Source organism: Osmerus mordax, chromosome 8, assembly GCF_038355195.1.
Source record: "Osmerus mordax isolate fOsmMor3 chromosome 8, fOsmMor3.pri, whole genome shotgun sequence".
Lineage (NCBI taxonomy): Eukaryota > Metazoa > Chordata > Actinopteri > Osmeriformes > Osmeridae > Osmerus > Osmerus mordax.
In genome coordinates, this window is record NC_090057.1 from 493,635 (window position 1) to 507,410 (window position 13,776).

At 48.0% G+C, this 13,776-nt stretch overlaps 1 protein-coding gene across 3 annotated transcripts; it reads right to left on the reverse strand.

Annotated features, from left to right (window-relative positions):
- Positions 1–1,533: 1,533 nt before the first annotated feature.
- lbr (lamin B receptor) lies at positions 1,534–12,468 on the reverse strand. Of its 3 annotated transcripts, none has more exons than XM_067241536.1 (13): positions 12,360–12,468; positions 9,084–9,258; positions 8,805–9,008; positions 8,137–8,214; positions 6,681–6,855; positions 6,157–6,350; positions 5,512–5,761; positions 5,250–5,353; positions 4,961–5,086; positions 4,703–4,871; positions 4,544–4,624; positions 3,519–3,641; positions 1,534–3,418 (listed from the first exon to the last, which is right to left on the reverse strand). In XM_067241536.1, the coding sequence occupies exons 2-13, from the start codon at positions 9,252–9,254 to the stop codon at positions 3,258–3,260; spliced, it is 1,836 nt and encodes a 611-aa protein (XP_067097637.1). In that variant the 5' UTR covers positions 9,255–9,258; positions 12,360–12,468; the 3' UTR covers positions 1,534–3,257. The 3 variants fall into 3 exon arrangements, with proteins under 3 accessions (XP_067097637.1, XP_067097638.1, XP_067097639.1); XM_067241537.1 differs by lacking the exon at positions 12,360–12,468 and adding an exon at positions 9,612–9,779; XM_067241538.1 differs by lacking the exon at positions 8,137–8,214.
- Between the last annotated feature and the right edge of the window lie 1,308 nt (positions 12,469–13,776).

A 13,776-nucleotide genomic window follows, 5' to 3' on the forward strand; every position in this document is an offset into this window, starting at 1 on the left:
TTATAAAGTCCCTAAATCAGGCGGCGTTTGGTGCTCTGATGATGCAGGTCTGACAGGTGAGTTTGTGGTCACAAATTCTCTGTCTGGTTTATCCATCATTTATCATGGATGATCAAATACAACTTTGTTTTGTCAAACATGATCTACTGGTCAAGGATAATTAACAGTCTAAGGACTGTCCATGTAGTAACCTCTCTAGTTTGGCTGAGAGAACAGACTCTGTATGTAACACAATCCCCGGATTGTGAAATGATTTTTATTGTTCTCAATGTGTGGGCAAGTGCAGAGATGAGATCAAGATGTTCCTGCCGCCCAGCAGACGAGGTGCTTCCTCCTGAAGGATGGTGTGGATTCCAACATGCTCATACCGTCTGTACTCAACCCATTCCTTCAAATCACATTGTCTCAATTATTTATAGGCTCATTAGCATTTCGTAATGATCTCCTCCACCCTTCAGGGCATGCCATGAACACACACCACTAATTAAACATGAGAAGAGAAAGGAACTGTGCACAAGAAAGACAGGTGCTCTCGGAGGTGCAGGAACTGTGAGTAGAGCTGTTCTCTCCGTCCTGTCATGTGACTGCCTTAACGTGACCTACAACAGGCTTGAGGGGCACATAGAGCAGTGCTTCTCAAACCCTCTGCTGAGAAACCGGCAAGGGCCGGGATTCCCAGATTCGTTAAGAAGCTCTTAACGCTCTTAGAACGCTCCTAAGAAGCTCTTAGCGTTAAGAGCTTCTTAACGAATCTGGGAAACCCGGCCAAGATCTTTTATCTACTGCGAGGTGAAAAACGAGTACTTTTTCTGTAATACCAAAGGATTATTCATATTTAAAACAATCTGAAATATTTAAGAAATAGTATTCATTTTTTTTTCTTTTTATCATAGCTTTACAACTGGGTTCTACTTTAGACCAGGCATTAACTGTTATTTATTCATAAACAAAAAATGTAAGATCGTCTTTTCTCCGTGCTTTAGCTCAGGTCATCGATTCTTCACAATCCTGAGTTTGAGAAGCATCAAGGGAGAAAAACACAGGGAATATTCAGTGTGTTGCAAACACAAAGCAGCAGTGTACCTGGCCTGCATGAGCAGAGCTTTGGTTTCTCTGCACTGTGTCTGGTAAACACATACCGTCCCTGAACTCTGACCACCTAGACACTGTTAGATCTCTGTCCTACTGATACTTGATCTTCTGCTGGACTTCCTATATGCAGTATTTGTTCGTCCCTTTGGATAAAAGTGTCTGTTAAACTAGTAAAATGGAAACACGAGTGACAGAACATACATTACAGAGAAGTGCAAGAATACTATAAACCTTTCATTTTGATCAAACCAAATGACAAAGTTTTCTGTGTGTTTTCTGTCTAGAACGAAGCACAGGTTCTTCATGAACGCCAACTCATCCAGCAGCTCAGCCTCCGCCTGGAGAACGTGCGGGGGGGCAACCTCTGTGTTGCCCCCCGCAGGGCTGTGTTGCCCCTGCACAGCACAGGCTAGGACACATCACAGACCACTGTGACAAGAATCAGGCAGATCAATTTTAATTAAAAAGAAAACCAAATGTGGAAATCAGAAAAGCAACTTTAAATATCTAATGAGAAACAAGATCTAATATCTCTACGATGACTGGGATCTCTTATACTTAAAATCACATAATTCTTTTTAAAAATAAACTTCAAAATATTTACATTACTCTAGTTCTTCACTATTCTGCTCTGCTACAGGCAGATGAAACACTGTTTGGGTATGAATGTAGGATGAACAATGTAGAGAAGAGCTACCGCAGCATGGGTGCCCACACTATAACCTTCTTTTAAACACAGACAACTGTCACTCATAAAAGTTCACATTAAGAACAAGAGAAGAGGATGTCTGGTGTTGATGGAGCTAACAGCAGACTGAGTGTAGGATACCCAGCGTGGCAGCGAGGAGGCCTGCTGCAGAGGACTGCCTGCTGTGGTGGTACCAGCTGCCTGCTTCTGGCCTCAGGTCAGAAGCAGGCGCTCAGTTGCTCAGCACTACACTGCCCCCTGCAGCCCCACTGGGGAACACTTCAACTCTGAACCTGACGTAGCAAACACACAGCAAAATAACACTGGATCAATCATAAAAGTTGAAATAATATTATAAATAAAAATTAAAAAACATCTTGCAAACGCCATCTTGCATTGGATGCATTTAAAACAACAATTCAGTTTCTTCACACTCAGTGAAATCTACATCTTTCTATAAAAATATAAACAACAAAACTATTAAGACATAAAATCTTCTAAATCCATGTCTGTCCTGAGAGATCGTTAGTCCTAGTAGTGGTCCAACTGTACAGGTAAAAGGAGCATCATACACAATATACACAAGCAAATATACTAAGAGGTATACTTACCAAGCAGATACTGTAAAACTACTGAATATGGGAGTGAAGAGGGTTTTAAGATAGTATTTATCCTGAGCCATGTCAAGGGGTAAGTATGAGTGTAAAAACAAAATGCATATGTACAAAACAAGACATACAAGCCGGAATTTACCTGCATATTTTGAGGCAAGTTTAAAACATTCCCATCAAATTGATCAAATTTGAAACATCAAATAAAGGCATGAATCCTAACACAAACCAGCTGATGACAGAAGTCCATGTTCCTCCAGAGGAAACAAGAGAGGATCAAACTTCCTTAAAAAAAACATCACAAAACATCTGAAGATTCAAATTTCTAAATTGATTCAAAGTTTTTGTTCAGTTTAGTTTTTTTTATGTATTGGGCCATTCCACAGCTGATGGGGGAGCCTGGAGGAGAGGTGTGGCCAGTAGAGGCTGGGGATTAGGAGGGGGTGTGGCCAGTAGAGGCTGGGGATTAGGAGGGGGTGTGGCCAGTAGAGGCTGGGGATTAGGAGGGGGTGTGGCCAGTAGAGGCTGGGGATTAGGAGGAGGGGTGTGGCCAGTAGAGGCTGGGGATTAAGAGGAGGGGTGTGATCAGTAGAGGCTGGGGATTAAGAGGAGGGGTGTGATCAGTAGAGGCTGGGGATGAGGAGGGGGTGTGGCCAGTAGAGGCTGGGAATGAGGAGGAGGGGTGTGGCCAGTAGAAGATGGGGATGAGGGGCGTGGCCAGTAGAGGCTGGGGATTAAGAGGATGGGCGTGGCCAGTAGAGGTCGGGGATGAGGGGCGTGGTCAGTAGAGGCCGGGGATGAGGGGCGTGGTCAGAAGAGGCCGGGGATGAGGGCGTGGTCAGTAGAGGCCGGGGATGAGGGCGTGGTCAGTAGAGGCCGGGGATGATACGGTAGCGCACGGCGCTGCAGTACTCGTCCCAGGCAGAGCCGTACTTCCTCCGGCACAGAGCCTCATCACGAGCCTCCCGGTGCACCAGCAGGCAGGTGAAGTACACCACGTAGAAGTAGGGCAGCAGGTGGTCCAATCCTGCACACACACGAGGGGTCAGGGTTAAGGGATGGTATCTGCTGACTCACCACAGGGTAGGGTCAGGGGTCAGGGTTAAGGTCAGTATCTGCTGACTCACCACAGGGTAGGGACCAGGCCAGGGCCATGATGATGTCACCCAGGTAGTTTGGGTGACGGACGACACCCCACAACCCAGACACCAGCAGGCTCTTCCCTGTCGCCGTGGGGATGGTCTTCAAGTCTGGACATACATCAAAACATGACTACACAGGGAGGCTCACAATTATCATGCAAGCTCCCTACAGAACATCTAAATATCCCATCAAGTCTACAATGAGCTCTCCACAGCCTCATCATCATCTCCATGTCCAGTTCCCACTAGGCAGGGGCCAGTTGCATAAAAATAGACCTAGTCTTAGACTTAAATGCAACTTTAAGTCCGACTTGCCATAGACACTTCAATTGACCTGTTGCATAAAGCTTTACGATCAGTGACTAACGTAAAACTGACTTAGATAGCCGGTTGCGCTTTGCATTATGGGTAAAATAAGACACTTCACGAAAAAAGAAAACATGGAGGACAAAACAGCGACACTTAACGGAGGAAGATTGAGACATTTAAACCTGATGAAAACCTATATCTGTTGGAGGAGTACAATATTGAAAAAGTTGTCTCATTAACAAACAGTGTATGCGTTTTTAAGCTTCTTAATTTAACCCCAACGCTACTTCCATTTATCAACAAGTCCAACGCAGATGGCTGGTGCTAGTGTCAATAAAGTGAGTTATGTTGTCATCTACTCACTCGTTTAATAAAATTACATTTTATTCTGCGGAAAAGCAGAACCCAGTCAACATTTTCTGCAGTTAAAAATAAACACTTATTTCCTTTTGTAAAAAATTATGCTAAGATAATGACGTAGCCTACTAACAGATCGTTGGCATAGCAACTCAGCCCTTACCGCAAGGTTTAGCCAGGAGGAGAGGTGGCTAACTTTTTTTACCTCAAATTAAGTCAGTCTTACTATTTATGCAACAGACAGGCTTAGTTAGACTAGTCTAACCTGACAATTTTAGACAGTCTAAGGCTAAGACTAGTCTTAAACTAAGTTTATGCAACTGGCCCCAGGTGTGGGGACTCACGGGCGAGACTGGGGTGGTCCGGGTTCCTCCTGAAGGCGTTCTTCTGGGAGTTGGCCTTCCTGAAGATCACGTATCCAACAGCTGCAAGACCAAACACACTGAGATCCACTCCAGCACCACAACACAGCAGTCTTCTGACCATCCAAACCCTTCTCCTACCGTTGAGAGTGAGGATGGCTGCCAGCCAGGGCAGGGTGAGAGGGCTGGGGTGGCTGGCCAGGTAGAAGGCCTGCAGGCTGTACACGAAGGGAACCCACACCAGGTCTCCAAACGCCAGCATGAAGCCAAACCCATCCTGCACGATGTCCATGGTGGTCAGGACGGCCTCCTGGGGTCAGAGGTCAACAAGGTCACATGCACTTTTATCCAAACAGACACACACTGACCACAGACAGCAGAGCTGCAGTGTGTGTGTACCTCGTTCCACAGGGCGTCCAGCACGTAGAGCAGCTGGAAGGCGTTGACCAGGATCATGGCAGCAGACGGGCTCTCCAGACCCTGAAGCCTCATCTCAGCCAGGGCCATGGACATGTTGATCACCACCTGGACACACACACACACACACACACACAGCGTTAGGCCAGGACCGGGAGAGGAGATGGTCTGTCTCATGTTCTCTCTCCAGTGGGAGAGCGGATCTGCCCTAACCCTTCCAGCTGCAGTACCCTGACGGGCCACCAGGTGGAGCAGTGTGCACACCACTCACCCAGCCAATCAGACCAGGGCGCAGCTCACAGAAGAACTTGAGGTCGAAGCTCCTGATGCGGGGGTTGAGCTCGTGACCCATGAAGAAGTCATAGATGATGTTACCTGAGGAGAGGAACACCCAGACACACGACATCCATGAACACATCACCAGGAAGGGTACATCAGCTCCTGGAACAAACACTTCTACGTTTGAAAAATACAGGAAAAAAATACTTGAATCTTTAGCTGTCTCCCCCCTCCCCCCCCCCCCCCCCCCTCACCAGAGTGGCCCCCGGGGGCCAGGGCGTGTGCGGGGGCCCGGCGAGAGCGTGCGTACAGGAACAGGCTGAGCAGCGTGGCCAGAAGCGTGCTGGCCACTGCCAGCTGTAGGAAGTGGCTATGCACGTAGGTGAGATCCACTTCCTGGTGCAGCGCAGCACCCAAGGCCAGCGCCGTCAGGACCAGGCAGGAGAAACCGTTGATCCGATACTGCAGACGCTGGCCGCTCTTCAGAGGCAGGCCTTCAACAACCTGGGGGGGAGACACTGTTAGAGGCAGGCCTTCAACAACCTGGGGGGGAGACACTGTTAGAGGCAGGCCTTCAACAACCTGGAGGGGAGACACTGTTAGAGGCAGGCCTTCAACAACCTGGGGGGGAGACACTGTTAGAGGCAGGCCTTCAACAACCTGGGGGGGAGACACTGTTAGAGGCAGGCCTTCAACAACCTGGGGGGGAGACACTGTTAGAGGCAGGCCTTCAACAACCTGGGGGGGAGACACTGTTAGAGGCAGGCCTTCAACAACCTGGAGGGGAGACACTGTTAGACAGGGGCTCATGGTGGAGGTGTGGTTGACAGACACAGAGAGCTCAAGTTTGTTTAAGGTGTGTGTATGTTTCTATATAACGTGTGTGTGTGAGTGGTCACCTTGCCGACAGGCAGCAGGTGCAGCAGGGCCTGCAGGAGGATCCAGAGGCAGACCAGTGCCAGGGCCTGGGGGTCCCAGAGGGCCTGGGGGCTGGGCAGGGACAGGGGGGCCAGCACGCTGGCATCCTGCTGGCCTGCCTTCACCAGCAGACACAGCACCATGCATGGCAACAGCAGCAGCATGACCACCACTCCTGGGATACACACACAATCATACAAACACACAGTAGTGAGTAACAGCAACCTTAGATCTAAACTTCTTGTATTCTAGACTAGAATCACAGAATGAATTTCTTCTGGGTAAAACAGGGGTGCTGATGTGCTGTTCTGAGTGTTGATATGGTGTGGATATGGTGTGCTTTGGTTTTGGGTGTTTCCCGTTGGCGGTTCAGAAAAGGCAGAGGTGACCATGGTGACCAGTGTGCTCCATCATGGATGACACACGGCACCTTGTGATTGGTCAGCACAACGGGAAGTGTGTTTGAGGCTACTCATTCCAGTGCAGGCCTGTGGGACATACGTACCTATCCGTCCTCCAAACTCCAGCTCTGTGGTCCTGGGGGTGGGGGTGGGGGCGGGGGTGGAGGCTGGGGCAGAGGTCTCCTGCTGCTGAGGCCCTGACGGCCTGGCATCCCCATCATCCTTCCTGCGCCGCAGGTTGTAGCGGCTCTCCACCTTCTTCACCGGCTCCCCCTCCGCCTGGAACAAAGAACATTTCATTAAACACAGTTGTGAGAAAACGTAAGTCATTTATTTTTCTTTCGAAAATCATCACACCATCCAACAGTTTGCTAACCCTCCAACAGTAATCTACCCATCCAACAGTAAGCTAACAGCTAGATAACCCTCCAACAGTAAGATAACCCTCCAACAGCTAGATAACCCCTCCAACAGCTAGATAACCCCTCCAACAGCTAGATAACCCTCCAACAGCTAGATAACCCTCCAACAGTAATCTACCCAGCCAACAGTAAGCTAACACCAACAGCTAGATAACCCTCCAACAGCTAGATAACCCTCCAACAGCTAGATAACCTTCCAACAGTAATCTACCCATCCAACATTTTTACATTTACATTTTAGTCATTTAGCAGACGCTCTTATCCAGAGCGACTTACAGTAAGTACAGGGACATTCTCCCCGAGGCAAGTTGGGTGAAGTGCCTTGCCCAAGGACACATCGTCATTTCGCACAGCCAGGAATCGAACCAGCAACCTTCGGATTACTAGCCCAATTCCCTAACCGCTCAGCCACCTGACTCCAACAGTAAGCTAACACCAACAGCTAGATAACCATCCAACAGCTAGATAACCCTCCAACAGTAAGATAACCCTCCAACAGCAAGATAACCCTCCAACAGCTAGATAACCATCCAACAGTTAGATAACCCTCCAACAGCTAGATAACCTTCCAGTAAGCTAACCAGCAGTGAGTGACCTGAGATGAGGGGTATTTCCTGGTTCTAACGCCGTGGCTACACCAAGCACGGAAATGTTGCCTTGCGGACGCAGTGTGGACTCAGCAGAGTTCTAATACATTATAAGCAATGAGAGTGGCTACACCAGACGCGAAAACTAAATTTCCGTGCGGAAAATGTATAAATAGACTGGCTTCTATTTTTATTATTTTCCGCAAGGTTTGCGTGGCCCTTTTTACATAGAGTCTGGTAAACAAACACAGAAAAACAGATAACGGATTCATCTTAAATGTAAATCTTTGACGCGTCCAGTGTAGCCGGCTAAATAAAAGATCCGCTCCGTGAACGTTCTTTTTCCGCGCGTCAGAATTTCCGCGCTTGGTGTAGCCGTAGCGTAATATAGCCCATTGACTAACATGCAGATGAGCAAGCCCACTGTCTCTCATCACCACCCAACAACATCAAACACACAGCTTTGCAAACGAGGAGAAGAGGAACTATTTAAAGAAATACACACACGACATTCCTAAATACCTTGTGTAGTGTTGGAATAAATGTCTCACCTCATTCACTTTGTTAGCGCTGTCATTCTCCTCTTTCTGTTCATGCTTATTGTTGCTATTGTTATCAACTGGCTTTGCCTGTGGTGGACACACACACAGCGACACACACAGCGACACACGCGGAGGCCAGGCCGTAAGCAGGGAGGACAGGAGAGATGGTCAGACAGCGGTGAACCCAGGGGAGGAAGACGACCCCAGAGAACAGTCACAAGACTCTCACACATTCCACATGATTATACTGTACAGGCTGCCTGCTACGACTCTCACAGACCAGCGCCAACTACTTTAATGTGATGCGTCGCTGACTGTGCATGGGCAGTAATACTCCCGGTTACATTTACATTCTGTAACATTTACATTCTATTAGAGAGAGAAACAGATATATACAGAGACATCTCACCACGTACTGGGGTTAGATAGATACAGAGAGAGAGAGAACAGACAGGGAGAGAGAGACAGAGGTAGAAAGAGACAGATAGAAATGGAGGAGAGGAGGTATTTCACCAAGAGTTAGACAGAGGGATAGAGGGAAGGATGGAGGTAGAGACAGAGGGGTAGAGGGAAGGAGGGAGGTAGAGACAGAGGGGTAGAGGGAAGGAGGGAGGTAGAGACAGAGGGGTAGAGGGAAGGAGGGAGGTAGAGACAGAGGGGTAGAGGGGGTATCTTACCAAGGGGCTGAGTCGGACCTCTAGGACCTCCTTCAGTTTGGGCTCCCTGCGCGAGGTGGGAGTCTCCGTAGTGACGGCGGTAGAGGTGCGAGAGGAGGAGCGGCGCGTGGTCCGGGCCGGGGAGCGCGACCGGGAGCGCCGCCGTGACGGGGAACGAGACCGAGACCGGGACCGCCGGCTGGAGGGCCGGAACCCTGCTCCGCTCTGGAACAGCACAGAACCATGGTTACACATCATGGTAACAGTCCTGTACTGAGCTAGTGAGTTTGCCTGTCCTACCTTGATGTCAGCCTCCCTGAGCTCCAGCTCAGTGCCGTCCTTGTACACCACCGTGTAGAGCTGGCTCTGGGCCTCGTAGCCCAGAACCTTCACCTCGTAGTACAGGTTGCTGCCGGGCCATCGGCCCATCACCATCTCCCCACTCTGGAACCTTGCACTCGGCATCCTCATCTACCTGGGGGGAGACGGTCAGAGAGGGAGGAAGAGAGAGGAAGAGAGAGAGAGAGAGAGAGAGAGAGAGAGAGAGAGAGAGAGAGAGAGAGAGAGAGAGGAAGAAAGAGAAAGGAGAAGAGAGCGGGAGAGAGAGGAAGAAAGAGAGCGGGAGAGAGAGGAAGAAAGAGAGAGGAGAAGAGAGCGGGAGAGAGAGGAAGAGAGGAAAAGAGAGAGAGGATGAGAGAGAGAGGAAGAGAGCAGGAGAGAGAGAGAGCGGGAGAGAGTGGGAGAGGGAAAGGAGGTGTGATGGAAGACAGAACACAGGGCAGTTTTACAAGAAGAAGGGGAAGGCACCAAACACAGATTCTGTCTTACTGTTGGAAGTAAAGATCACAATGGAGAGCTGCTGCAGAGTCCAGACGACAAACTGGGATTGTTCTGATTCACACTGAATGAGATTCTCTGGGTTCATAAAGACATGCAGACTGGAGACAGGTCAGAGTAACACTGAACACAATGTACAACTGAGATCAGCAGGATGGAGAGAGATGCTGTGTGTGTGTGTGTGTGTGTGTGTGTGTGTGTGTGTGTGTGTGTGTGTGTGTGTGTGTGTGTGAGAGAGAGAGACAGAGTGAAGTGCTGACGTGCTCGTCCACACTAGGGTTAACTCTGCAGGGCTTGACTAGCCACGGCCCCATCACTCTTTTGTCAGAAGCTCAATGGCCTTTGTGAGTGGACTTACACTGACATACAGGTAAGTCCTAAATGTATTTCTGGAGCTGACTAAATGAACACCAAAATAGGTTAATGGTTACTCGTTTACTGTGTACACATCCTCTTTAACAACATAAAAAAATGTTATTTGTTATCTTAAAATTGCACACAACAATTGCAATTTACCAGGTACTTTCTTAGAATAAAACTCTTGTGCATACAGTTATGTCAGGTTAGTAACATCAACACACATACATAAAATAAAAAATATAATCTAAAAAGATAAATATATAGACTTGCATAAACCAGTAATTTCTCAAGGCCCATAATGGCATAGATGTAGCGCAGACAGAGCCCACTAAACCGCCGCGTTTTGGTCACTAATCTAGTCAAGCAGATTCCATAACATCTTACTCCATTAATACAAGCAGTCTCACTCTAGACACGCACCCCAAGCAGTCTCACTCTAGAAACACACCCCAAGCAGTCTCACTCTAGAAACACACCCCAAGCAGTCTCACTCTAGAAACACACCCCAAGCAGTCTCACTAGAAACACACCCCAAGCAGTCTCACTCTAGAAACACACCCCAAGCAGTCTCACTCTAGAAACACACCCCAAGCAGTCCCACTCTAGACACGCACCCCAAGCAGTCTCACTCTAGAAACACACCCCAAGCAGTCTCTCTAGAAACACACCCCAAGCAGTCTCACCCTAGAAACACACCCCAAGCAGTCTCACTCTAGAAACACACCCCATGCAGTCTCACTAGAAACACACCCCAAACAGTCTCACTCTAGAAACACACCCCAAGCAGTCTCACTAGAAACACACCCCAAACAGTCTCACTCTAGAAACACACCCCAAGCAGTCTCACTCTAGAAACACACCCCATCCAAGCAGTCTCACTCTAGAAACACACCCCAAGCAGTCTCACTCTAGACACGCACCCCAAGCAGTCTCACTCTAGACACGCACCCCACCCAAGCAGTCTCACTCTAGACACACACCCCAAGTTTCTGTGCAGGGTTATGGTTAGCGTGTCTAGTGCTCAGGTCCATACGGCTGTAAATGTCCCGGTAGTCCTGCTAGCTCGGAGTCACACTCCGCTCAAACTCAGGACCCTAACCCTAACCCTAACCCGGAGTCACACTCCGCTCAAACTCAGGACCCTAACCCTAACCCGGAGTCACACTCCGCTCAAACTCTCCAGACCCGCATCCGTAAAGGACGCGGGCTATGACGTCAGCACCCCGCCTTTAGATTGTAAGCAGCTAGGCGCTAGCTGGCTGACAGACTAACTACTTTAAAACAGCCTTTAACTGGGTTTACAACACCTAAAACTGTTGTTGAGACTAACGTTGGACAATGGTTAGATCAACACTCATTTACGTTTTAGCCAACTAAAAGCTGTCAGCCTCGTTCTAACTTGATTGCAATATATTACTACACATAGCTAACACCCCAACACAGTGCTGCTATAAAACACACAAGAAAATATGAATTCAGTCAAGTCGGTGAATGTTGTAAAGCCACCTCAAATTTCCAGTCGATTTAGCAACAGCAGAAAAGGTAGTTGGTGAGCGCACATCATATAACGGTACTGTACTTTGCCCGCTGGCAGAATTGGAACAATCAAAAGTGAAATTAAGGAGCGGGATTCTAAGCATGCTTGAAAACTCGACTGTATCTAGAAAACAGGATGAAATAAGAAACCGTGACCAACTTATCATTGCTAACACATGGCAAGTAAAGAATCTGCTCCTTTAATAATACCTTGCTTCAAATGACAGCGGCAGGGAGGGAAAACGTCATGTATTCAAACCTACAGGGCAGCTAGCGGCAGATCAACATGCCTTTGTTGACTACCCGATAAAACAGCTTGCTCAATACGTTTATTCAGCTAGTTGACTTGTAAACGTTGTTGCTGCTAGCTAGACGAACAACAACAACACATCTGTATAAAACGTTTGATTGTAGAATGTATACTATGCACCGGTTGGACGCTCTTCAGACTACAGTAGTATCCCTGCAGCAGAACGGCTATGAGCAACACGTCTCTTCACTAGTTGAATATGCGCGTGGAGCAATCATTCAACTACAAACGCTTCTTAAAAGCTTTCAATAACTGAAACAGAAAGTAAATGTATTCATCTATAATAACCATAAAATATTTGCTTAAGGTGTTGTCTGAAAGGTTACTATTCCAGAACAAGACTACGCTAGCAACTGTCAGCTAGCTAGCTAGTTACTGTAGCCGAGCTACGTTAGCGGAGATCTTTGGGCTATCTTTGGCTATCTAACGTTATATCGTATCGTACGTTACCGGGCCTCATTAGCCCAACAAAGACAAACAAAACCGATCAAATTTCACTACGTTAAAGAGGTTACACAAATACGTCTTTTTACCTTGATATGTCACCTACAGTTCCAGCAAGGAAAATAGATATGTATCCCTTTAAAAACGTGCAACGAAAAAAATATTTTTAAAAACTGCAGCGGAACGTAGAGCGCGTTCTCCCTCCCTCTATCTCAACACTTGTGACTGTGATGGCGCGAAGCCTTCTGATTGGCTCAGCAGCTTATCATTTTAAATTGTTGCATCTTCTCATTGGCTGACTGTGGGATTTAACAGAGTTGTGATTGGTTACCAGGTAGCACGACTGCACGTCCTTGTGCTTTGTTTACGGGTGTCAGAATGCTTGTCATACAACATGGAGGAATGGATGATATATTTGTGATACACATGATTACAATTATAGTCAAACAAAAATACATTTGAAATTAAATATAAATCCATGCGATACGGTAAATGTCTGTTTGTAATTTAGCACAGTATAATGAAACAAATCAAATCAAGGACTTCACATACACCCATAGAACTGCCCCTCAACCAACCTAAACCCTCAAATGACTGTCAAAAGTCTATCTGTATCAAAGGTTATGGTTTAAAAAGTATTTTGTTGCCTAGAATCTGAATATTTTGTCCTATATTTCTGAGATATATGGTAACAGTACAACAGGTAACAGCATAACACCGCTGTTGTGCATGTGCAGCTGCCTTCTTAAACAGGGGGCATAATGTCAGGGATCATTCACATCCTGTCAGGCTGTTCACTCAACCTCCTGTCTCTCTCTGTCTCCATCTCTCTCCCCCCCTCCTTCCCTCTCTCTCACTCTCTCTCTCTTCCCCTCCCTCTCTCTCTCCCTATCTCCTCCCTCTCTCTACCCCCTTCCTCTCTCTCTTTCCCTCCCTCTCTCCCCCCCCCCTCTCTCTCTTCCCCTCTCCCTCCCTCCCTCTCTCTCTCCCCCCTCCCTTTCTTCCCCTCCCTCCGACCGAGCAGGCAGCAGCAAGTGATCCTGCTGTCTCTAGTTCTGCTACCAGTGGAACCTCAGATGAACTGCAGAAATGGGTGTTACCTTCTACAGGAAGTCTCTGCATGACATTGTTTCCCTGAAACACACACACACAGACCACACACACACACACACACACAGAGACCACACACGCGCACACACACAGACCACACACCCGCCAGATCAGCCGCAGGGGATCAAACACGGCTGTTTCCTCTGGACAACCTGAGGATGTGATCATGAGTGGATGGAATCAGGCTCAGCCACCAGAGGGTTAAATATAGTCTGGGCTCCAGTCTTGACACATCTCACAGCTTCAGTTTCAGATGGCCCCGCCCCCTGCTTCCTGCTCGCCTCAGCTGAACTGTGCAGCAGCAGCAGAAGAGCACCAACCACGAGCTGCAGGCCAGGCTGGAAGGAGATACCTGGTGGAGGGAGGGGGCAGAGATGGAGCTGGTCCATTGCTAAG